The sequence below is a fragment of the Mya arenaria genome, chromosome 11, assembly GCF_026914265.1.
Source record: "Mya arenaria isolate MELC-2E11 chromosome 11, ASM2691426v1".
Taxonomy (NCBI): Eukaryota; Metazoa; Mollusca; class Bivalvia; order Myida; family Myidae; genus Mya; species Mya arenaria.
The window spans coordinates 60,605,197-60,631,830 of NC_069132.1; the positions used below are offsets into that span (position 1 = coordinate 60,605,197).

Sequence of the window (26,634 nt, forward strand, 5' to 3'; positions counted from 1 at the left end):
TTATTTTAAACTAAATGAGCTCAAGTAAGCAAAACGTTTGTTTATTATATACTGAAAAAGGCTTCGTGGAGATCCTTCATTGTATATTTGAGACATAATGGGCAGACAAAAGATTCTTTGGATACACAGTGGACTTGAAAAGTTAGTCGGTGGTGACTGTATGGTAAATCTGGGTTGTAGCCAGTGTAGCCAAGATGTGGTAGAATAAGCTCTAGCTTGATTTTTGTAGAGCCCGTCTGGGGCGTGTTTGATAATTAGTTGGCTTGACTGGAACAACAATAGGGAAACAGATCGTTGCTGGGGACCTATTGTGTCTACAAGGGACAATTGTGAATTGCGCTTTAATGGGACTGAGACACACTCAGTAATCTCAGTTGATTGGTATTAGACATTTGACACCTTTAGTTGGACAAAAACTGGATTGTCTCGAAAAGAGTTTTTTCCAGTTAGATGGGTTCGCATGAAACACGCAACAAACTTAATATATCCCTTAGTACACTTTTTAGTGGATGCACAAAATGACGGACATTGAATTAATAATATGATATTTTATATGGGATAAGGGATGAAATATAATAAAAACTGTTCTGTGATTTTATTATATTTTTGGGCTTTTCAATTTAATCGCAGAAACATGTAATAAAGCTGACTTTGACCTTGATTTTGAAATGATTAGTTTTGAATGTCAGTATGAAGAACATTGTAAACCAGTAAGAATATTTCCATTAAGATATATGTAACACTAATATGCATCGAGGACCAATTTGTACCTGTGGAATTTTTGTACGCAATATGGTAATTGAGCGCTTGAATACTTCCGTTTATATACAAAGTTGCACCTGTAGTATTTTTGTCGCAATTATATGGTAATTGAGCGCGTTGAATACTTCCGTTTATATGCTAAGTAGCACCAAAAGTGTTTTTTCGTCGCAGTAATATGGTAATTGAGAACTTTGAAGTAGTATGAATAAAATGCAAATAGTTTGTGTTAAAAGGAGCATGATACATAATGATGAAGCTTATATTACTACCGTATAATATCAATATATGTATTTGATACCGATGTTATTTACTTATATATTGGGTTGCAGGAATTAAAAGAAAAAAAGGAATCAAGAATATGATTAAAGTAGAAACATTCCAAAGTGTCAGCTGAATGAGTGGTGCGATAGCATTTAAATGAATGGTTTAGAAGGTTTAGCATTCCAGTTTGATAGCATATTAGTGAATAAAAATAGCTTAAATTGTAAACAATATAATTAAATCAGACATAAACATGGTATTTCAAACATTTCAGTCATCAGTTGAAAGCAGAAATTTTAAAATCAGTTTCACAGAATAAAAGTGTATTTAAAATAACTTAAGAAAACAAAAATGTGTATATACGATGTGTTTCCATTGCATAAATGCTTTAATGTAACCTAAAAATGCAATAAAGTTAGCAATAAAAAAGAAAATGAACAATTATTTCAATTGTTCTTATTACAGATCTTATTTAACTTGCGCTTGCAATTATTGCACTCTTATCTTTGTATTTAGGTCTTTTATTGACATTTTGACTTCAAACAGGTCGAATGTGAGTAGGAAGACGTTTCACTGAAGTCGACCATGTTGTCAAACAAAAGTTCAGAAAAGAAATCATATGAAAAAACGAGTTGATGTGAAAAAAGGAGCATAGTTAGGGAAAAGGCAAAAGGCTCCGAGGCAATCGAGATGCAGACGTCAGTGTTGATGTTGAACGAGGACATAAAAACCGTTCATAACTGATTCAAAAACACGATCAATTGCTACTATCCACGGAAGATATGTGGTTTGAAAGTTAAACAAAATTTATTATGTTTATGAGATAGTCATAACATCACTATATACTGTTAAATATATCTAAAACGGATGACTTGAATATGCGTCTGATAATTTTGCAGCAACTCAAAAAATGATATATGCGGTCTTTGGTAAGGTGTTATCAATATTCGATGAAGACGCAAGCTATGCCATATATTTATAGTTATTATACCTCACGTGGCCTGACGAAGTTAAATTCTCATATACACGACATAAGACAATCCGTACTGTTACCCTTACATAACGATTTTTACCGGTGATATAATAATATTACCCTCGCGTGGGTCTAGAAATATTTACTTGGAATTGAGTCGAGTTTTATTTTTAGTTTGACTTTTTGCAAAAACATAATATTTTGGACCCAGAATTTACTTTTGAAATAAGCTGATTGTGAACTGATACACAAATTTGTTATTTAATGTATCATTAATTTTAAAATGAATGATTTTTTTAGTTTCTTCATAAATGTACCAGTGAATTTGTTAAATTGAAAATCCATCTTAGAAGACGCAAAAAAACTAAAGACAAAAATTTCAATAAATCTGAAACAGTTTATCATATGACGTAATAATAACGCCTAAAAACTTTCCACTAACGCCTCGGACGACATTCACGTTTTTGGGTTAACATTATATGCTATTACCCTCCATGGGATCTGATATTTTTAAATAGCAATAATTTGAATTACCTGTATCTTATTTAACTATCACCGTTGGAAATACTGACAGAAATATTGATTTCGTACGTAAGGACGATCGTAGAAATTAAAGGTCCGCGTCCAGTTGTAAGAAAGATGTTCTTTTAAAGGAGGCGGATGAGTTTATTAGTCAGGTATACGGGATTCTTGCAGCGGGCAAATCAAAACATCAAAATTGAAATGTAAAATGTTATCTCCTCTACGACCTGGTAGAGCTATATATTTTTGTCGCATATTTGGATTTGGGGAATATATCATTTCAAAGATATATTTTGTCATTCAAACATGTTTATCTTATTTGTGATCAAGGGATTGTGCTGAAACAATGGAAGAAACTTTGCCACAACTATTCAAGGTCAAATGCCAATCGACCATTTTAAATCTAGCGTTCAAAAAAACTATCGAACGAGAATATCGTCTTTATTAGTAATGATGAATCCCTAAAAATCGCTGTGAGCAAACATTAATTCAGAACACAAAGTAATATACATCAAAAACCAATTTAATCTATATGGATTAACTTCAAAAATTGTTGATATTGATACAGTTTAAAAACTATTATATTATAACCTTCCTGTGCAGAACGAATGGCAAAATAACGGCATACATAAAAATCGCATCCATTGGCAATATTTTGCACAATTGTCTTATGCACTATGACAGGTTTACGTTAAATTTAAAAAATCGTAAACCTGAATATATTCATAAATAAAATACCATTAAATTATTAAGGTTTATATTTCGCGTAGAATATATATGCATATTCTTTCATAATATGCAAACATTTAGGAGCCATCGGAGTTCTGCTTATCGATAAATGGTGATACACCTCATAACTAAGCACACAAAGAAGTATAACGATAAGGTTTGATGAGAATGATAAAATGCTTAATCAAATGTGAAAGTAACTTTATACTGAGACATCATAATCATTCATATCATTCAAGCTAGGGATTCAGATATTCAAGACTTAGAAAAAAATGAACACTTTGATTCCTTTGAAAGGAATATGTTTGTTTGCTGTAGAAAACGAAACATTCTTTGTCCTTTTCGATAAACAGAATGTAATTTGGTTAAAAAAAAAATGGGCACACATTATTATTATTATTAAAAATTAGTGAGATTTTGGTGATCAATGATTGAAATATTATTAGCGAGAAGAGTGATTTGACAAAATTGACTCAAATTCAATCCATAACTATTTTTGTTTCATTCTCTTCCATTTAACACAACTTCGATATCAACTAGACTACCATAGTTTCTTAATACATTTTTCTATCCCTTCACACAATTTTACCGTAATATAATCTCTTAGAATTGTTGCTATGACACTTAGATATGTTAACCTGCACTGCGTTGAACAAGACTCATAAGACAATAAGACAGTCGATCATGGTAAAAAATGTTTGCAGTTTGTTCCGCCGCTTGTAGTGTATGGGTGGCGATAAAATATGTATACACAACGAATCAATTTGCTCATTTGAGCGATTGTTAATCGGGCTTATAGTCACTATCGAACCTGATATTATGTTGATATCTGAGCTCATTTGACGGCTTAAACCGAGTTAAGATCGTTATCATTCAAAGGTGATATCAGCATGATTATTGACCACGATTTATCATTATGTAGTTCATCTGTAACTGTTGCCATGTGATTATGTGTCTCTCCCGATGTGTGTCTATTAGTCTTAGAAATTGTTGTTTGCTGGACTTGTCCTGTGATGTCGTTTATCTGTTAGTACTACCTGATTCGTTATAGAAGAAACAAATCTGTTATTATTTGCTGTTTCATAAGAAAGCTATCAATTTGTCTTCAATTAAACTATTCCCAAGTCAAAAGTATGAACTGTTTGCCTTCCGCGCTCTATCGTCATCGGAATGGCATCATTTGAACGTGTTTTATGTTAAAACCTTTTGTTCAAATACAATTTTGATCAGCAATAAAAACAGTGATTTCCTTTTTTGCTAAGAAAATTTTTGATCAAGTAATAAAACAATTTCATGGTACTTTGGGTTACAGCCAAAACTATTGTCTCTAAATGTCGGCTATGACATTCTAAACAGTTACTCATGGCCTATCGGTCTCAGGAAATGTCATCCCCTCCACCTTGAGATAAAGGTGATGACTGTTTCCCATATAACCATGAAACAATTGTTAATTGCTAGTTTTTAAACATTGTGGTTCAAATGTCATATGTTATTTTATTTGCTACAGGGCGTGTCCCGGCAAAAATATCAATTTCAATCCCTGCAAATTCAAATCGACCATTATAAGATTCGAATCATGCAAAAGGTGGCCCCAACTTGTAAACAATATTCCTTTCATTTGGAGCGTTTTTGTAGATAGATTGGCTGAGAAAAGGTTGAGCAATGGTACCTTTCATTATTTAGTATTCATAGACTTGTGATTGTGAACTTTTAAAGGAGAAATCTCTGTCCTTGACAGTATTTCAATTATATTTACGACAAAAATAATAATTAACAAGAACTGCAAGATAATATATATTTCAAAGCATTTTATTTTATTTATTTTGTTAGTCATTAGAAAAAAGAAGTGCATATTCAAGTTTAGAACAATAAACATATTTCATTGTAATCTTCAGTCTACCTTCTTTCAATAAGGATTATAACAAAAGTTACCTTGACACTAAAAATAAATATGACTTAAGTAAATAATAGAAAAACAATAAGAAATAAATCCAGCTTTAAAATGTAACAGTTCACATTAAAGAAAGGTCATCTTGATCTCATGTACACTATATTAAATTCAATAAGTCACTGTTTAAAGCAGTTGGAGAATGAAATTGCATTAGCCACCGTTAATTGTTGTCTAATCATATTAATAGGAATGAGTGTTAAATGATAATGAAATTAAAATTATTACTGCAATTGACTGAAGGTTAATCATAGAAACACAAAATAAATTGAGCTTTAAAATGGAAAAGTTCACATGAAGGAAAGGTGATCTTGCTTTCTTGTACACTTTACTATATTAAGTTCCACAAGCCGTTTAAGAATGAAATGTCATTAGGCACCGTTTAATGCTGTCTAAGGATATTAATAACAATAAGTGTATATCACAATGAAATTAATTTGTTAATTGCAAAATTACAAAACTGGAAAATTCAAGTGTGCACATTTTCTTGCACTCTCCCTTTCTGGGCGCGAAGATGTTCTGAAATATACAAAATTAACAAAGATACAATTTATTTGTATTTATGACTGAATGCACTACATGATAAACGAACAATCCTTATTCAAGTGGTATAAATGTAAAATTATTTTCGGATAACAATTGAAATAACCTGCCATAACATTTGGTATCGCTTGTTCTGAATAATAAACATAAATGTAGCAAATAATAAATTATATATTTCCAAGAGTTTAACTGTGTTATGATGACTAATATATACATATATAAGTCAAATGGCAATCTGCGGACAGTTGAGCCTCACTTTAACTACACATTTGATTCAAATACTTCTCACCACTTTTTGAATTGTTTGCCAAGTGCTCTAACAAGTTCTGCCACCCACTTGGCCCCCATTTGGTCTGTAAGCTCCTGAGCCTGCGAAGTAGCAAACACAAACCCCTCGAGGTCAGCTACGAAAAAGCGACCCTTGTGGTATTGAGAGCCACATGTCCACCCCCATTTACACACATTGCCTAAAATTGTAAAAGTTTTAAAGCTGCAAAAAGACTGTATATGTTATTAATACTACATCAAGTGATTTGATAAAACAATACAAACTATATCGGCAATCCCAATAGCGTACCATTCAACAAAACATTTTTTAAAGAACTAGAATCAAGATTATACAAACATCCAAATATCGTTATGGTAAATGACGGGGTAATGATCAGTGAAAAAAATACTGATGTCGTAGAAAATGGTTTTCAATATACTGAGATGAATTTTAAAGCTTAAAGTTGATACACTTTTACCTTTATACAACATTGACATCCTTAGAAATAAATAAATGCTGACCTGCGTGATTTCCATTTCCACATTCCATAACACCTTTCTCATTGATAAATACAGGAGTCCTATCACGGGCACAAACCCAGTCCCCAGGCGTTGTAAACAATCTAAACAAATTGCATAGTCTTTATCACAAAATTTTTAGTTACCTGAGTGCAGGATATAACCTTGTAGTGTCAAAACAATGCTCTTTTATATGTTTGGCTGAACTTAATGTATCGTTAAGACGACAGAGACCGATGATTACATTGTAAACGTGTATTTCTGTCATTTGAACAAACGATACCGTTATCTCATGTTTCCTTAAGATTGAAGGATTACTCTACGAATAACCACATCCCGACAAATTAAGACAAAGACGCCAAGGATTGTTCGAAACTTGCATGTGCAGTTGCGAAAATGGTTCGCAATTATGCTTCTAATTTTGCATTTAAATGAAAATCCCATACTGAATACTAAAGTAGCATTCGGATGAAATCGCTTTAATAAAAATACAGTCTAGTGCATATTCAATGAACATCCAACAAACATTTTACAAATTGTTTTTAAAAAAATATAAAATATAATTAGTACTTACGATAGTGGACACGCAGGACACCGGAATTTTTCTAGCTTTGCCCAAACCATTTTTCTTTTCTTTTTTTAAAGTGATTATATTTATTTAAACTAACCGATTCAAGCAAAATTATAAGAGAACTAAATTGTTTCACAAACATTCAATCAAGCAGTTAAACTCCTAACACAAAGGATGAATGTGATTGGCAAACTTATATACGACACACCTCCTGACAAAGAAAAACAAGATCTCGCGAGAGTAAATATTAGTTCTTAGTCTAAGTATTTTGTAACACAATCGCTGTCATATGAGTTTGTGTTATTTCGATATCCACAAGCTGAAAGTAAGGTCACCAGTATGTACTTTAAGTCTGGGGTTTCATGTTTATCTTTCACAAAAAAGCCTTGCTTCTTTTCTTTCAAACGAACAAGCATTCCAAATTATAACATGTCATGATATAGACGTTGGTTTCGCTTTTTGTGTTACTTTTTAGGTTTCAGAATACAAGCAAAACTAAACATGTTTATTTTAATAGCGTTTGGCATGCAACGTGCATATATCATACAATTCACTTAACTTTTGCAACATTGTTATTTTATTTATATATCGTTTTGCTTTCCAAGTGCACTTTCAAATGATGCCATAAAATCCCTTTCTTGCTTTTAAGCAAACTGTACTGCGATGGGTAACGAGGAGCAAAACCCCTAAAATCTGCGTTGAAACACAATCCCTGTCGACAGACTTCTTCGCTTTTCCATCCAACTTCTACAATCTTTCCTAAATAAAAAATATATAAGAAACAAAAACAAAAAAAACATGTGTGATGCAGTCATGAGATTTCTTACAAACAGTTATCAAAATAAAAAAGAGAAAACCGAAAAAATAATAAATGTCCGGGAAAACGTTTCTTTTTGGGCTCTTGCCTTTTGCCTCTAAGCTGGGATTTTGTTTAAATTTCCAATTACTGTGCTTGTCATTGTAATATTAATACCTTTGTGCGATCTAGTGGTACATTTAACCATTCCCTTTTCATTTATGTTCATACTTCTTTCGTCCTGACTTCAGAGCCAATCGCGACAGGCATTTATTTAGTGACATATAAACATGAATTATAAGAATACAAAATTTTATGTGGTTTATCTTCATCTTATACACGTGAGAATATGTGGAAGTCATATAGAAACCGACTGCAGTCAATTAAAAACTTGTTTCTGTAGTTTTTACATGAGTATTGATTTTTTTCTAAATGTTATACTTTAGTTAGAAGGCACATTTAATTAATTTGATTTTATAAGATTATCGAGGTACAATTATTTTTAATGCGCAGTTGCAGTCAGTCAGTTGCACCAAAACCGTATTGGTAAATTGGTTGACATGTGAATATCAGTTTTCACTTATCGCCGGTGAGTCTGTATCTAATATTTATTTTTTTGATGTGAGTTGCCAAGTTGAATAAAAGCCAAATTACATGAACTTCTTTGCACTTTCCGTACTTAACTCGTTTAATATTCGGGTAGAGGATTTGATACTGCTGATATATTTTGAGACTAGGTACGACTGTTTTCTCAGATGTTAATCAAACAAATATAAAAGCTTTCGTGCTCAGTTTTTCTATTATGTTAAATGGTGAAAGCATAACCGTATTTATTCTTGACGTCTCAGGCAGTTTAGATTGTCCAATCATTGTATGAAACTAAACATTAAAAAGTCGTGGTCGTATAGGCGTTACATTTTTATTTTTACATGATGTCCAAGAATGTTGTCCAAAGAGGAAGCTAAATTTAACCTAATTAAATGTGACTACAATAAAAACAAAAATATAGCTTGCTCTGCCTATCAATGGCTCATCGCAATACAGACTTAACCTTGTCTAGTTCATTTGTAGTTTCATCAGTCTGCCCTGAGCCCTCGCTGTGTTTAACGATAGTTTAGTCAGTATACAAATGAGTTAAAACTCATGTTGTAATTGTTTTATAACGTATACCTCTAATGTGATTTATCTTAAATAATTATCTTTTCCATAAAACACTTCCGATAATCGCTAATACAGAACGTTTTTCTGTTGGTTTTTATATACATATCTACTTTATATGTATGTTTTTTAGCAATCTGATGGCTTTAGGTTAACAAATTCTGTAAAAGGTTTATATGTTTAATTTTGCTTTGATAAATATATTGTTGTGCAATAGTAAGACTAGTCAGGCTGACCGCTATAAATTACTGCTAAATAAAACACATCTGTCTGTTCAATCATGAAATATGGAATACTTGCTTTGGACTTTATCAATAGTGTTATAGTCTTTCTCTTCTTCTGTTGCCTTTTCTGGGTTTACCAATTTTACAGGCGATGTTTTTTTATCTGGGTGCTAAGGCTTTCAAGATAACAAATGAGTTTGTTTCATCCGTTTCTTCAAGATGATAAATCCTTCCATGACATATCTTTTAGTTGAAATGTGCAATTATGTAAAATTGTGGTATATATGTGATATTGAGTGTTCAATGTTGATTTTACACTCAGTTTATTTAAAAATGATAGTGTTTTAACGTTTGATCTAAGCCAAAAACACAACGTTTAATATATCTTTGTTGTTTGGTCTTTAGATTTGTAATGCCTTACGAGATCACAGTAGGTTTAAGACTTCAGCTACTCCCTGTAGATTATATAAAAATATTGTAAACCGACTGTTTCTCCCTGTAGATTATATAACTATATTGTAAACTGACTGCTTCTCACTGTAGATTATAAAACAATATTGTAAACTGACTGCTTCTCACTGTAGATTATATAACTATATTGTAAACTGACTGCTTCTCACTGTAGATTATATAACAACATTGTAAACTGACTGCTTCTCACTGTAGATTATATAACAACATTGTTAACTGACTGCTTCTCACTGTAGGTTATATAACAACATTGTTAACTGACTGCTTCTCACTGTAGATTATATAACAACATTGTAAACTGACTGCTTCTCACTGTAGATTATATAACAACATTGTTAACCGACTGCTACTCACTGTAGGTTATATAACAACATTGTTAACCGACTGCTACTCACTGTAGATTATATAACAACATTGTTAACCGACTGCTGCTCACTGTAGATTATATAACAACATTGTTAACCGACTGCTACTCACTGTAGGTTATATAACAACATTGTTAACCGACTGCTACTCACTGTAGGTTATATAACTATATTGTTAACCGACTGCTACTCACTGTAGGTTATATAACAACATTGTTAACCGACTGCTACTCACTGTAGGTTATATAACAACATTGTAAACTGACTGCTTCTTACTGTAGATTATATAACAACATTGTTAACCGACTGCTACTCACTGTAGGTTATATAACAACATTGTTAACCGACTGCTACTCACTGTAGGTTATATAACAACATTGTTAACCGACTGCTAATTACTGAAGATTATATAACAACATTGTAAACAGAATGCTACTCACTGTAGGTTATATAACAACATTTTTAACCGACTGCTACTCACTGTCGATTATATAACACTATTGAAAACTACCGTACTCTCTCTGTATTATATAACAATATTGAAATTACTGCTACTCCCTGTATATTATATAACAATATTGAAAGCCACTGCTATTACGTGTCCGCGTCATGCCAATTTCAAAAGTCTTTATCTGTTTAGGTTTCCGCTTGGTTATAATCTTTCCATGTGAAACATATTACCGATATGACACGAGTGCTTCTGATTGACGAATTATTGTCTTAACCTTAACTCCCTGTAAACGACACTAATAGCAACAGTTTGGGTATGTGTTTGTTTGTATACGCAAGACAATTAAGTGTTGTTTGTTATACTTGTATATGTGCACCCGTACAGTGGTATGATTGGTCATACTTGTAAATACTTTAATTCTGCTGATTTTAATATTTATCATAGTTAAAATTGCATGCAAAGGTATGTATGCAGTCTTTCTAGTACTGTGAACTTGTTTTCTCTCGCTCAATGCCTGTTTAACTTTGCACCTTGTAAACCGGGTCATTGTTAAAATGTTGGATACCTGGCATGTCCTTATAGGTTTTCTGATAATCAAATGTTCGGTTGCCTTTAGCAATATTTTCCGAAAGTATTTTTAAAGTAAATTCTAGGGTAAAAGAAAATGATCTTTTATATTCATTGATGAAAGGTACAAAATATTTCCTTTATATATTGTGTTCGTTCATATAAGGTTTATTTAAAGTTTCCTCGATTGTAATTTTGACAATCGTTTTAACCCCTTTTTTGTTCTTATTTCAGTTTGTATCTCAGGCTCTAGCGGTTGGCGAAAGATCGTACTGCTATCTTTAGAAGTAGACGAGTAATCAAATAGGCATTCTTAAAATTTGTTGGTTAAAATGTCTCCTTTTTCTGGATATTGGTTAAATACACAAAAGGTGTGGTTTGTATGTATTCCAATTCATAAAATCTGCAACGAATACATACTTGATAGTTTGCGTAATGGTATGCTTGATATTAGTCCTTGCTTTTAGATTACTTTAACGTGCCGGATTGTGATGTCTGCTTACATTTATTTCTGTGTCCTAGTTTTTCCCTTTCCCAAGGATGTTTTCATTCACAACATTTCTTTCGCTTATATACTTTTACGGTTAAGGAAACGCTTAAGTAATCATTTTACCTTTACTTCCTGTAATGTCAGTGAAAGTATATAAGTTTCATTAAGAAGTTCGGTTTTTTTAATCTTTAAGCACTCTTCAAGATATAACAATGGGTTTTTGTATAAAAACATCTTCAACTAGGTTGTTTTTCTTCTTCTGTTTTTCTGAATTAGCCAAACATTGAACTACAAATGTGCTGTGAAACATTAATGCAGCAATCTTCAACTTTGATTTAGAATTGCCCCCACCATATGCCAAAGAAAATTTTATTTGGGAAATTCAATTTCAATAAAATATTTGTGTTAATCTTCCTTTTTTATTAACGAGCTTTGTTCACAGACTTAATTTCACTTCTAGCATGCAATCAGCTTATGCATTTTCATTACTGACAACAAGAATAATAAACATCAAACAAATTACACTATTTGAATAAACATAAATTATATAAATAAGTGCTAGAAATAAATTACTGTAGTTTTTCAACACAGATTTGTATTAACTGCCACATTTTAGATAATAATTTCCAATTTAACAAATATATTTGTCATTTCACGCACATTTACGAGCTTTGCCAGATGGTTGCATGTGTATGATTGAGTCAGTATCACTATTGCTTTGTCTGATTTTAATCGCTCACAACGAATGTATCTACTATGTCGTTAAGTATGTCTATGTCGTCAAATTCATGCTTATTTCTAAAAGGTTTTATACATTATATATTTTACAACGACTGTGAAGAACCGTATAATAACCTCTACTTAGTCACTCTCGTTGGCACATTTTTGTTCGAAAGTGTGTTGTGGTGGAATCCGGAGTACCCGGAAAAATACTTGTCGGGCTTGGGAACAGACATGCGCCCAGACTGGGAATCAAACCAGGGTCGCCCTGGTGAAAAGCGAGTGCGCTTACCGGATAACCTTAACCTGTTCTCGAGTAGTCTTATAACAGGAGACATTAAAAAGTCACCCTTGTTGTTAAGATGTCCAGTCCAGTAGATTTCAGTTTAAATCATCCTATGATTGCGTGATCTGTTTGTCATGTTTGTACCTGTGTGTCCTTCGTTCAGGATCATTTGGGCCCTTATCGTGTTCCTCTTAACGGGGTTTATCTTGTTTGACTACTGGGTCTGTAGTTTTTTATTGTGTTATTAGTTACTTTTTTAGCCCTTATTGATTGTGCTGTTGTAAGTGTGAAATAGTGTGTTTATCTCTCCAATAAAGACTTAATTTTATTTACGGTTTCCTAAGTAAGCCTAACACAATATTTCAATATTTGTGTAATCCCGTCTTTGGTCTAATGAAGTTGTGTATATCTCGTTAAAGGTCATTAACGCTATGTCTTTAAACAAGGAAGTGGTTTACTCTTTGGCTGCCTTAGCCTCGATTGAATTATTACAATTGTTCTGATCCTAGACATTTTCAAATTAAGCTTATATTTAGTTAATGTCGCTATTTCCTTACGGAAATATGCACCAATATCCAACATGCCACAACTATTGGTTGTATGTATACCAGTAATGATAGAACACCGAGTTATAACAGTATATGGTCAAAATATTTAAGTATTTATTGTTCTGTTAATCGTAAGAAAAGCAAAGACATTTAATTAATGGAAGAGAGATCCTTCGGAAGTACATACATCTTGTATATTACGACATCAGCCACCAGCTTGCATGAAAACCCAGTTTTGAGATAAAAAAGTACTTATTGGATATAATTGTCATTGTTCTTTGTGAGTAGTAACAGTGGTAGACAAGTTTCTCGTGAAAGGGTAAAAATGCTGTACAACACCAAGAAATAAAAAAAAACAAATCTCGATACAGTGACATTTTTGAACTGCACAAAATTTGACAATTGACATAATGTGTTGGTATAATTCGTGGGGTAAATGCAACAAAGAACAAATCGACTTTGAAATATAGAAGGTTTTGGTACCTTCTGGCATTAACTCCGGGACAAAGTCACTGGACATTGAATATAATTTTGAAAGGTTCTACCTGTTGCAAAGGCGCAATGATAGTGCTCAAACAAATTAAGATCAATATGTTTAAACTCTCGGTATCATGTTGTATTTCCAAAATATCGACCTTCCTAGATGTATTACATGTTCAAATATGTGACGTCGTCTGCAAAAATGCGGCCTGTGGAGGTATTTATATTATCACCCAAAACCAAAGTCAAACGAGCTATTAGATATAATTGTCAATTTATAACAAACAATGTGTCAGCTTTGAGTAAGACATCATTTTCAAAAAAGAAAAACACACACCGATTGCCTGCCTAGAAGGCTCAATATTATGAAGAAATAAGCATGGACATTTTACCGCTGCAGTAATCGCTGACGACGTCACATACGTACTTTACATGTTAGTAGGTCATAAGAATAATTCATAAACTAAAACATGTATCCCACCAAAATGGGGGCTTAAAAATAAGCTGTTATAGAAAACAAAGATAAGAAATTTAACGCATGAATATTATTAAATAAAGGTTTGTACAATAGCGTTAAGAAGAGGGCATTTACATGTTTATCATAGGTTAGAATCTTATATGTTCTCCTTTCTTCAAAATCCTCTTTAATGTATCATGTATATAAAAGTAGAAAATACAATGTTGCAACGTGTGATATATGTGTTGAATAAAATATGTTTAAACTAAACGTGATTACACCATGCTGAGTAATATTTCAGATTTAACACAAATTGCTAAAATAATATATATTAAGAGTGTGCCTGATTATACACGAGTTCTAGTAGTTTGCAGTCATAACAAATATTTTCTTTCAAGTTCTTAAGTTCTCCTTTGGGGTCCAGTATATTGTTTATAAAATCTGCAATTTTGTAGGAGCTTAAATCAACGTGAAAATAGTTCTGCCATCTTCATGAAGATTACTTTGATATGTATTATCAATGTCCAAGGTTGATTGATGGACAGTTGTTTTTATCAACGAATGTTCACTGATCCCATCTGCTGAATAAGTGACCAATCCTCGTCAAGGAAATCTTTCAACTTTGGATTTGTCCTTCCAATGCGTGATAAACCTTAAAATGAGAACAAATAATTTAATATAGTGTTGCTAATATTCCCTGTGAAAATGTAACATATCCATTGGCGTACTTATTATTTCGTTCGTCCATAGCTTAAATAAAGAGCTCATGCGCAGATTATTTCTAATCCATTATATGCTGTGTGATATCGTCTGGCATATGTTTAAACACGTCTTCTCTGTATGATTATTGCAAAGCATGGCCAAATGTCGTAATAATATGTATTTGCGCTATGAATCCAAGTTATAATATATATATAACATATAAAAGAAGCAGTCACTAAAACGATTGCATGGACGCAAAACGAAAACAGCAATTTAAATGTTTTGACCTTTTATTGAAATTAAAATATCTTTTTAAATCCTTATTGACATATAACTAAAAAAAGTGTTTCTTTTTATAGTTTATACTTGTTTATTTTATCTCGATCGATTGTGGCGAAAGCTGACAGCTTATATAGTCACGCTCGAGTCTGTTCTGTGTGCAGAAACTAGAGCTGGTGTCCATATGGGAGGATATGAAAAGGTACCACAACCTCTTGTGTGAGAGGCGAACATCTAGACCACTCCAACCATATATTGTTTTATTGTGAGATCGCTATATGTTTCACCTCCTGAACACTAAAGGTATACATTTCAAACGTGGCTATGCCATTCGTGAAATATAACTTTTGGTGCCTCCTCGGTGAAATATATATTTCGATCTTACTACTCAAAACAATGATCCTCCATTTTATATAATTGAAATAAGGGATGTAGCCTACCCAACAAATACGCATCATCGACTTCTGCCTGTCGCGTTTTTGGTTTTTGAGCTTTCTTGCTTTTGTCCTTCTTAAAGGAATCGTCAAGCTCACGCGCATCGTGCTGGCCTTTGAAAATGTTCGGCAAAGTCTCGCGAATAGTTTTCTCTGTTATCGGAGACCTAAATATAGGAAGAAAAAACAATGAATGATAACGCTTGGATATAAGAAAATATTATTTAGCATTTCATACATGTTTCATGCGTGATTTTATACATATAAACATTCATTTACCTAGGCCTGTCTAAGCTCTCATGTTTTGTCTCCCCTTGGACAAGAATTTCATAGAGCTTGCAAGCAAACGTGTCTGTTTCTTCAATGTCGAGTTTTGATTCCTCTCTGACTCCAAACCAGGCAATAGTTTTCAGTCTCAGTTCACGATTTACAGACAGTCGCACTTCTTTAGGACAGAATTTACTCTGGGTTTCGAAGAGTAATAACTGCGTCTCCACGTTGGCTTTAACCTGTCAAAGAAAGGCGTTGGTAATGTGAGATGGTATTATATTGATTCATTTAAAGTACTAGAAATGCCTCCAAAGTACAACTTACATCTTCGTTTGTCTTCCAGGACTGGTCTGGAATTGCTATGTCTGATTGTTTTAGTTTCCCTTTGTCAACGGCCGAAGTGCGTTTTTCGTGCTCCTCCAAGATTGTGATCACGTTCCCATACACTCCATACAACATCTGCCTACTAGCTAAAATGTATAAAAGTAATATTAATAACTTAACCTAAGACAATTGCAGTGTCTTTCTTAACTTGCAAATTGAATACAGATGGCCATACAGTTGTAATCAACATTAAGTTATACACATACCTTCTGTCTGTCGAAGTAACTGCTCTTGCGTCTGTGCTTGCATTGCGGCTGATTGTCCATCGTTGAAACTAGAATCTGAAACTGTATCTTGGGCAGCTGAAGCATAAGAAAAAATATGCAAATAACTTTATTACATTGCTCTTCTATAATCAATACTATAAACTGTAAATTAGGTTTATAATTTTTTTAATTTAGCATAAATATATTGCCTTACAAGAGTTTATTTACAAATAATACCTAGTAAATAGTAATGAGTCAATACTATTTGATTTTTACTTTACGATTATAACGTTCTATAACAAAAATAAGATACCGTTTTGAACGTATAACAAATTTGTTAGTAAGTAGTTGTTGGCAAAATCTAGTAGCAAGACTTAAATATACATAATTAAAAAATGAAAATACCTTTTTGACCTGTCTTATCCATATCCTGTTGTTGTTTTTTTTCCTCACGCTCACGAGTTTAAAATTGATTGAATGTTTTATGAACAACTTGTCCTATTATGCCGTCCGTTCCTGTAGGTTTTAAAATGGTTCTTTCCTATTATCTAAAACATACATACATCTTCAATATTTATATTATATTATCATGTAAAGTATAAAAAGTATACAATCAATTGCCCTTCTGTAAGATTTTTTTTAGTTAAAATAAGATGCATTGATGATACATTGAGTACTACACACCTCACAAATTATTTCAGTAAATTTGCACACTTAAATCCGTAAAAGGTTTATCAATCGAATGCATATTTATGAGACAACCTAGTGTACTTTAAATAATCATATGTTTAAACCCAAAGTAACGTAATCGAAACAAGTGTGAACGTGAAGGTTATTTACTATGTGGAAAAGGTCCGATATGAGATGTCAAGTGAGTTGTTTTAAACTAACTACGCATGAAAGTCCTAGGCCACTTATTTAAACATCCGGTTTTCTTTAAACAACGTTGCAGCGAAAATGCTAGATTTTGCAGTGTATTTACGATTGCTAAATACTGTCATATAAACAAATTTATTTAACTTCAGAGAGTTGGGGTAATGTTACAAAATAGTTTGGGATAAACTAGATGAGTTTGTGTATCCAGCGAAAAGATATCCTATCAATATTTCCTTATTTACTGACACATTTTTATCAATTTTAATAATTGCACATTTAAAACGAATCTAGTTTAGATTATCAAATATACCTGTATATATTTAAATATTAGGAGTTTAAACAGTTAATTGCCTTATATTATTTAAACAAATCGTGTTATTCAAATGCATTCACTCTCGATATTTGCTGTTATTGCGATATTGTACCAAGAACCTCTCGTTTTGCCCATTGTACAGGAACTCTGACAACATTGGACTGGAAGTGCGGTGACAGTTATTACAATGGGGGACTTGGAGGGGTTTACATTTGCCCTGAAAAGATGACCAAGTGATGAGAAAGATTGGTGCTCTTTGGGTTGCAAATATTTGCAGAGATATTTAAAAACAATTAGAATAAATAAAGACGATGAACAGGTTTCTTTATAGAACTGGTATATGAACAATGTAACATAATGATGAAAACGTTGGATGTTGCGACAAAAACTGATTCAATGGGACGTTTATATGACACGGAATGTACTTATAAAAACAAGAAGGATGTTTTCGTTTATTCTTGATTATACCTTGATGGTATACTATGTTTATGTTATCTTTGTGTGTTACCTTGTGGCGATAAGCACCTATCGTTGAGTGTTTATTTAGATAGTTTTTCCCTTGGGCAAGACATGTCTAAGGATGTACCATCTTCTTCCAACTAAATTGTTTGATATATGAATTGCATGCTTTGAAACTGTGTTGAATATGTTTTGCACTCACAACGTTAAAGAATGCTTCTGGTATTATAAAATGAGTAGCGTCATTGTTGTGGCGTTTTATACAAATTGCAATAAAACAACGTGCTTTGTGATTGCATTTATGGTAGTGCCTATAAAATATAAATTATAACCTTGTATTTGTTGTTTATACATTAAAAATTATCGCAAGAAAATAGGAAAATGCACAATTGTGCAGTCCGTTCTTTGTATAGACATGGAATAAAACACACACACAGAGAAATGAAATATTTTATTTATCAACATTGCTTCCAGCTCATATACGGATATATAACAGCAATATACCATACAGACAAAACCTAGTACCATGACTTCCTAATTGCATTGCATTTGAACATTAAAAATAAAAATAAATGTTGTACGAGTGTTCAGCAATTTAATTACTATTTGTACTGTTTTCCAAGTGTCTAAAGCAATGATATTTACAATTCACGACCCTCCTTTTCCTAAGTGCGGCATTGCCATGCAAAACGAGAAGCAAAACCCTTCAAAATCTGCTTTGAAATAATGGTCCTATTTGGATTTCCATCCCCACTGTACAAGCTTTCCTGAATCGACATATCAAATATTGAAACAATGTATACGACATCATTGGATTTTGTACAAAGAGTTATCAATATTAAAAGAGAAAATCAAAGTTCGAACTTATTTGTATACCTTATTTTTATTCCATGTTTATTTATATACATGGAATAAAAATATTTCTTTTGCAAAGACATGTTCCCCTAAAAAAGCGTATGTCAGTCTAAGTTCAAATTAAAGTTAAATGAGATTACTAAGCGGATATTTGTTGAAACATTAAAAGGCATTTGTAAATTATAAACAAGAGGATACTCGTTAGTCTACTTCATGTTTCCAAATTAACAAAGGCAATTATTTAATTATAATCTCTAGTAGCACGTACGTTGATGGCGGATACATAAACGTATGCATACAATACCTACATAATATATCATAAATACAAATGCAAATTCCGTTCAATGATTAGTGTTTATAAAGATACAAACAATCTTGAAGAAACTATACTCAAATTCTTATAAATCTCTATAATTAAGTTAATTTTCAATTTTCCAATGTATCATAGTGTTATCAAACATGGCTTAATCGATTCATTAAGAAAATACTCTTAATTCATATGAATTCTTACCAAAATACGAAACCTAATTTAAAATAGATCATTATTCTAATTGCTGATCCTGGCAAATTAGCACCCCCTTTCTAATAATAGTGAACTCCATTCAAATGATCCGAGCTGAATAACTATTTTGCGCTTAAATACACCCCTACAAACCTATAGATCAATAATTGTGACAGTATAATTGTCTTAAAAAATGGAAATTATTTTTTCCAACGAAAAGCGCAATTATTATTTTAATGAGTAGTTTGATGTATTTGTATTCCAAAAAGCACTCTATATAAGTAGGAAACTACTTTTATTGACATGTGGCCAATAAATTTAGTCATATTTCGTAAATTTATTGGTATAATTACAACTACAAAGATACGAGGGTTAGTCAAAACAACTCAGCCCTACTTCATGACCTGTATTATTATTTAATACATGGTAAAAATATTTGACACAATCTTGTGCATCTTTTGTGTGGGAAAAACTACTCAACACTGATAGACAATACACATGCGATGAGATAGCTTATGAGTTAGATATAAATCAAGGGTCGGAATATCACATTCTGACTGAATGTTTGCAAGGAGGAAAATCGCCGCTCGCTGGGTACCCAACATGCTCTCAAAAAAGAAAAAAACACAAACGTGTGCATATCGCCCGCTTACTCCTACAAAGGAACGATGAAGAAGGCGATGAAATGCAGCTAGGAAATCGTTGTTATTAATGAAACATGGATGCGATTCTTTGTACCTGAACTGAAGCAACAGGGTACCGAATGGCACCCAAAAAACTCGCCAAAAGCGGTAAAATTCCGCTTAGGTCAGAACTGTTGATATTTGCATATGATATTTGCGGCGTATCAATAATGGACATCACAAACGGTACTGGCGGGTGAAACTCTTAATAAAGAGTGCTACAAGATTTATGGAACTATTACGTCCACTATTACACCGCAAGCACTCAGACCTCATTGACAGCACTCCAATATTTTGCACGACAACGCGTCTGTCCACAAAAGTAAGGTTGTAAAGGAGCTACATCCTAGGATGTGTATGGTTAGAAAGTGCTTGATCATCCCCCGTATAGACGCACTTAAAACAAAATACGCAAAACAAACGAAAGCAAAATGCATATCTGTGAACGTTTTCACAAGACGCACTTTAGGAGGAAATTCGCGTTCCACCTAAATAGTAAATGTCCTTCTGAGGTACCATTTTCGCAGTCAATAGTATACAAAACGTATATGCCATTGATTAAAGCTTCATAAACATCATGAATGAAGCTCATTTTATATAATTCAACTCTTTATTTACGTGGTTAATTTACTAAGTGCGTCTGAAGAAAGGAGCACAGTTCCTGAGGCGTGGTACAGATTAAAATTCTCGGTGAATAAGCATCTGGACAGGTCTATTTTGCTGGTAGCAGTCTCAATGGATATTATCTATTTCTGCGGATCTTATGCCCTTTTTGACGTTGTTTATATAGGTTATCATTTAAATATAACTTCGATCGGAACTGGAAAGCCATCGATTTGATTTTATTCCGTGTTTTGAAATTTGGCTAACCCTCTCGTCGGTATCGAACGTCAGCGCACACAGGGCAGAGACGCAATTCGACCGAGGAAATTCCCGAAATGACGTTACGATTGCATACAAGTTGCACCGTTTTGCTGATAAACTACGTTTAGATGTCATTTTATACCAATTAAGGCATATATTAAACTTCAAAGTGTTGCTTTCGATGTCAAATCACGTTTTATTTCATCTCATGAACACCAAATAATCATTTCGTTTTCGTCACTTCTGCTGATCATATATCGAAATAAATAAATATGCGTGATGTATGATATATGTTCCAGGATAGCAGGGACAGTTTTTGTACTAAAAGAATTATCCTGTTCCTGATGTTCTGTTATTTATAGATCCTTTAAACGTCTTCGCTGTTCAGTTAGCGAATCCGCTTGGTTCGACAAACTGGCTGCAATAGCATCCTTCCGGTCAACGGGCCTAGGTTGTGCCGATTTGAGTTGCGAGTGTTAGTAAACCGAGCCTTAGAGCGTTTTTGTTGATAATAAACTGGTTTCGTATTTTATACCGGTTTCACAAACTGTGTATTTGTTGTTACAGTTTAAAAAACAACAACAGTTTTATCGTATTTTTTAACGTAAACCGAAACCGATTTTTGAAACTATCGAAACCCCTACCGGAGGCGGTTTCATCGGTTCGTTCCATCCGAAAACTAGTTCACTCTGAAAAACAACGTGGCGGACAGTTCTCCAATACCTTTTAATATATAAGACATGCAAACGATCATCTGCGGTATCATTGTTTTGGAGAAGTTCAGAAATAATGGCTACATGCAGTAGCACCGCCATGTTGTTGAAACTGTACACAAAACCACCATGCATATGTTACTTAAAGCAAAACTATTAAAACCGGTTTCGAAACTGCTGAAACCATTGAAACCGAAACTGAAACTGGTTTGGTATCAACAAAAACGCCCTTACTCTGGGCGTTATCAATTGTGTAAAGGTGGACGCCTGGTAACCATGTATGAGTTTCGTATCATCTGAAAGGGTTTTATGCATTTGGGGTTCAAACTTACTTGTTTTGCGCACATCCCACAAAACGTTGGGATTGAAAACTCCCCTTTTTACCTCAAAAATGTTTTTCAGTCACACTGGGATTTGACAGGGTCAAGCCTTTATGCAGCAACAATAGAGCGTGGGCAGACCTTTATTAACTCAACAACAACAGCAAAGGGATTTTATGTGTAAGGTAAGAAAGTGTAAAATTATACTGAACAAATATAGCAAACAAGCTTTTTTTTAATATTTTGAAACATCTCAATCTATGTCTGCTAATGTGTGACTTCAGTTGAAGTAAGAAAAATATACACTCTACCATAAGTTTATTAATATTAAGCAATGTCCTTTGAAATTATACCAAAGTTGTATATGTTAACCACCATGGAAACCTAAGCGTGTTAGTGCGGGCTGTTATATGCCTGTTTTACAAAGAATTGTACATGACGTACAGTGTAGGTCACTTAAATGTATCAGTTTAGTACAAGCATTGAAAAAAAAACTCAAAACGCGTACAGTCATAATTATATGGATGAAACTAAGTATAAAACAAATTCAGTACGAAACAGGGTTTTTGTTTAAATGTTTTCGTAATTTCATCATTATTTTGCATTCTTGAGACGTGAAAAACTTGAACATGCAGATCACTTTTCATCTAAAATTTAAAGAATTTATTATAAATTATTTAAATGCAGATCAGAATACTAACATGACCACTCCGTTTCCTCCTGTGCTAAATAATCCGTAACTAAAATCTTTTAAATTTCGCAATTTCATTTTTATTTTGCATTCTTCAAAGAACAAATTCTAGTATATACAGATCAGTTTTCATGTCAAGTAATTATACCTGAAATTTATGCAGATCAATTTCGTCTTCGCACAATTTGACACCGGAAGATGTCTGGTCAAACTATTTGCACTTTCTACACCACGCAATTTCATTATTAATTTGCATTCTTCAAAGAATTAAATCTAGTTTATACAGATCAGTTTTCATTCCAAGAAGATATACCTGAAATTTATGCAGATAAATTTCGTCTACGAACAATTTGACACCGGAAGATATCTGGTCAAACTATTTGCACTTTCTACACCACGCAATTTCATTATAAATTTGCATTCTTCAAAGAATAAATTCTAGTATATACAGATCAGTTTTCATTACAAGTAAAAATCATAAGTATATCTGAAATTTATGCACTGCCAGATCAATTTCGTTTACAACAATGACACCGGCACTTTCTACACTCCGTGCTGAATAATCAGCAAACAATCATTTATCGCTTTAAAAATATTTCTGCTTGAACATAGCATGTTTTGGGGATTTCTATCTCAATTTCTGAATAACAATTTTTGTGTCTGGTTATAACAGCCGACTTATGAGGTTCTGAAGTCCCACCAAAAAATTCAATTTGCTCGGGATCCCGTGACACCGTTATTGTCGAACGTCGATTGAATTTGTTGCAAAAAGCCCTAATTATGCTCGGAAAAAATGTTCTTCGTGAATTCTTGCATAATAGTTAAGACCATTATTAAAAAATATAATTTCAATCCTCTCACCCTGGTATCTGGGCTTACGAAATTGCTGATAATAGGCAAAGTGAACCCACGAACTATGATCAAGTGTTTTACGTGGTCAACTGTTTAAAACACCAATCTAAGGCTTCATGGCATTGGTTATTTGGGTTACCATACCACTACAACAATAATTGGGGAGTTAGACACACACCGATCTCCATCGATTGACGTGAACCTTTTGTTACAGTACAGAGGGAACGGGGAGGGATGCGCAAGGGTTAATTAATGAAACAATGCCAAAATAAGTACATCTACATCTACCTTACAACATCTTCAATGAACAAGAGATGTTTGTCAAACATTATGCCCCCCCCCCGAGCGCCATGTTGTCAGGATTATATGGACAATTGAATAAAATATGCATAGACCGAAATGACAGCTGATTTGTCACTGACATTGGATGCCGTTAAGGCAGTTTTAAGATTATGAACATTCAAGTGTAGGGATAGAGATGATAATAACCTTAGTTATCACACAGAGAAGCTCTTTTCGTTCAAGGTCACTGTGACCTTGACCTTTGACCTTAAATCATAAGGGGTCATCTACAGGTCAGATGCAACTCCAAGTTAAGTTTGAGGGCCATTCGTGCAGGCATTGTCTAGTTATCACTTGGACAACCTTTTACCATTCAAGGTCACTGTGACCTTGACCTTTGACCTATGACTCCTAAAATCAACAAGGGTCATCTACTGGTCAGGCCCAACATCCATGTCAAGTTTGACGATCAGGTTCAGGCATTGTTGAGATATCACTGGGAGAAGATTTGTTAACTTTTTAGCGTTAAAGATTACAGTGATCTTGACCATGGCCTGATGAACCCCAAAGTCAATAGGTGTCATCTACTGGTCAGACCCAACCTTCATGTCAAAATGAATAACCATAGGTCATAAAACTTGTCGAGTTTGCTTTCAAGGTCACTGTGACCTTGACCTCTGACCCCTAAAATCAACAGAGCTCATCTACTGGTCAGGCCCAACCTCTAAGTCAAGTTTGAGGGCCATTGGTGCAGGAGTTGTTGAGATATCACTCGGACAACCTTTTGTCATTCAAGGTCACTGTGACCTTGACCTTTGGCCCAATGACCCCTTAAATCAATGGGGGTCATCTACTGGCCAGGCCCAACCTCTAAGTCAAGTTTGAGGGCCATGGGTGCAGGCATTGTCGAGTTATCAATCGGACAACCTTTTACCATTCCAGTTCACTGTGACCTTAACCTTTAGCCCGATGACCCCCAAAAACAATAGGGGTCATCTACTGGTCAGGCCCAACTTATTTGTCAAGTTTGAGGGCCATGGGTGCAAGCATTGTCGAGTTATCACTCGGACAACCTTTTACCATTCAAGGTCACTGCGACCTTGACCTTTGGCCCGATGATCCCCCAAAACAATAGGGTTCATCTACTAGTCAGGCCCAACTTCCATATCAAGTTAGATAACCATAGGTCCAGGCATCGTTAAGGTAACAATCGGACAAGCTTTCAAATTCTTTTACCATTAAACGTCACTGTGACCTTGACCTTTGACCTGATGAGCTCTAAAATCATTAGGGGTCATCTCCTGGTTAGCCCAACCTTCACAGGTCAAGGAATTGTTGAGTTATCACTCGGACAAGCTTTGGTCTACAGAGGGACCGACCGACCTACCGACCAAAATGTGCAATGCAATATACCCCTCTTTTTCGAAGGGGGTGTGGGGCGCATAAAAAGTATTTTAATGACAAATTATAGAAACTAACCTGCAATTAGTACTCCGATATTTTATGTTTTAAACTAAGTGTCAGCTTTCTAAGCTATGTCATAAGAGGAAATGGGAAGAATACTGAAATTTCTTTCCAAGAATAGAGTTAAGATAGATTGTTTATCTGACACTTTTTTTTTAAATGGTGACTGAAAAATACGCCCCAAAACCTTTTTTCTGTAGCACAAATCAATATGTTAACAACAACAGCATGTAAGCAGTGTTTTGTAGTCGTAGAAAGAGGAATTCTGACTGCTACATTATAATGTAACAATAGACAATGTATGTTCACATGATCGTCACCTGTACATAAGTTCACTGAAAATCCAAATGACCACATTTATTTACACACAAGCATTATGTCATATGTTGATAAAAAATATTGGTGTACCAAAAAATATGGTTCTTTAATTACTATCCGAATCACTATCAGAACCGAAGATTTCCTCTTCATTTTTCCTGCCTCTCTCAGCCTCACTTTCACTTCCACTCCTGCTAGCACTGCGTGACCTTGACCTACTGGGTGACCTTCCTTTGCTTCCACTTCGACTTATTGACCTTGACCTTGACACACTTCTGCTGCCGCTTCTTAACCTACTTTTGCTGCGACTGCCTGACCTTGATCTAGATCTGCTTGGGGTACGACTAACACTCCTGCTGCCACTACGTTACCTACTTCTATTCTGGACAGTGACCTTGACCCAGATCTTGATCTACTTCTACTGCGACTTCCAGATTTGCTTCGACTGCGACTTCTTGATCTGCTATTGCTTCGACTACGGCTTCTAGATCTTGATCCACTTCCACTGCGTGATCCAGAACGAGACCTTGAACTGGATCTGCTCCTTGACCTTGATCTACGACCACTGCCTTTAGGACTTGGGAACTCGTCATCTAAAAAAATATTAAAAATTAACATATGGGAGACATTCATCGTACTAAACATCTCACTTTATTCCAAACTTCTTTATTTCTTCCTGCAAGTACCAAACAAATACTTAATTTAAAGTTTGGAAGATACTTTTGTCAAGCTCACTTCTTTATATATAGTGCTCTTTGTTTTTTGCATAGGAAATCAATAATGACCATCAACCATGAACAATAAAAATATATATGTTCAAAAGCTAGTGACAAAAACTTTCATGTAAATATACTGAATATTTTCAATGTTGTCCCAAGGTGAAGATTTTGCACAACTCTGCCGATTGCAATGCAACACGCTCCTAAAATGACCAATCAACTCATTATATTGTACCATTGTTTGTGGTCTGTATGAATTCCTCCTCTTCCTCCTCCTCCTCCTCTTCATCCTGCGGTGGCTCCAACATCATCAACCTCACATCCTGAAACACACATGTAT

General features: G+C 33.9%; 3 protein-coding genes across 3 annotated transcripts in view; all 3 read right to left on the bottom strand.

Annotated features, from left to right (window-relative positions):
* Nucleotides 1–5,040: 5,040 nt before the first annotated feature.
* On the bottom strand, nucleotides 5,041–7,282 carry LOC128208835 (uncharacterized). The gene is made up of 4 exons (XM_052912462.1): nucleotides 7,099–7,282; nucleotides 6,528–6,628; nucleotides 6,028–6,205; nucleotides 5,041–5,714 (listed from the first exon to the last, which is right to left on the bottom strand). Coding segments are annotated over exons 1-4 (330 nt in total). The 5' UTR covers nucleotides 7,149–7,282; the 3' UTR covers nucleotides 5,041–5,713.
* A 7,380-nt stretch (nucleotides 7,283–14,662) lies between these two features.
* LOC128208666 (uncharacterized) lies at nucleotides 14,663–17,257 on the bottom strand. Its single transcript, XM_052912214.1, has 7 exons — nucleotides 17,224–17,257; nucleotides 16,789–16,899; nucleotides 16,384–16,479; nucleotides 16,118–16,263; nucleotides 15,803–16,032; nucleotides 15,530–15,690; nucleotides 14,663–14,760 (listed from the first exon to the last, which is right to left on the bottom strand). The coding sequence occupies exons 2-7, from the start codon at nucleotides 16,808–16,810 to the stop codon at nucleotides 14,663–14,665; spliced, it is 753 nt and encodes a 250-aa protein (XP_052768174.1). The 5' UTR covers nucleotides 16,811–16,899; nucleotides 17,224–17,257.
* Nucleotides 17,258–25,863: 8,606 nt separating this feature from the next.
* The window catches only part of LOC128208667 (RNA polymerase II-associated factor 1 homolog), a 30,101-nt gene continuing 29,330 nt past the window's right edge, over nucleotides 25,864–26,634 (bottom strand). Inside the window, exons 4-5 of the mRNA XM_052912215.1 lie at nucleotides 26,530–26,617; nucleotides 25,864–26,168 (exon numbers count right to left, since the gene is read on the bottom strand). Coding sequence (XP_052768175.1) covers nucleotides 25,864–26,168; nucleotides 26,530–26,617 — 393 coding nt within the window. The remainder of the gene's footprint in view (nucleotides 26,169–26,529; nucleotides 26,618–26,634) is intronic.

Excerpts from the sequence above, each read along its gene's own strand:
- LOC128208835 (XM_052912462.1), bottom strand. The coding sequence starts at position 7,148 with ATGGTTTGGGCAAAGCTAGAAAAATTCCGGTGTCCTGCGTGTCCACTA. Across the intron at positions 6,629-7,098 it reads TGTCCTGCGTGTCCACTATC|ATTGTTTACAACGCCTGGGG; the intron begins GTAAGTACTAAT and ends CAATTTGTTTAG. Across the intron at positions 6,206-6,527 it reads TGGAAATGGAAATCACGCAG|GCAATGTGTGTAAATGGGGG; the intron begins GTCAGCATTTAT and ends TTACAATTTTAG.
- LOC128208666 (XM_052912214.1), bottom strand. The coding sequence starts at position 16,810 with ATGGATAAGACAGGTCAAAAAG. Across the intron at positions 16,480-16,788 it reads GGATAAGACAGGTCAAAAAG|CTGCCCAAGATACAGTTTCA; the intron begins GTATTTTCATTT and ends CTTATGCTTCAG. Across the intron at positions 15,691-15,802 it reads GAGAGCTTAGACAGGCCTAG|GTCTCCGATAACAGAGAAAA; the intron begins GTAAATGAATGT and ends TCCTATATTTAG.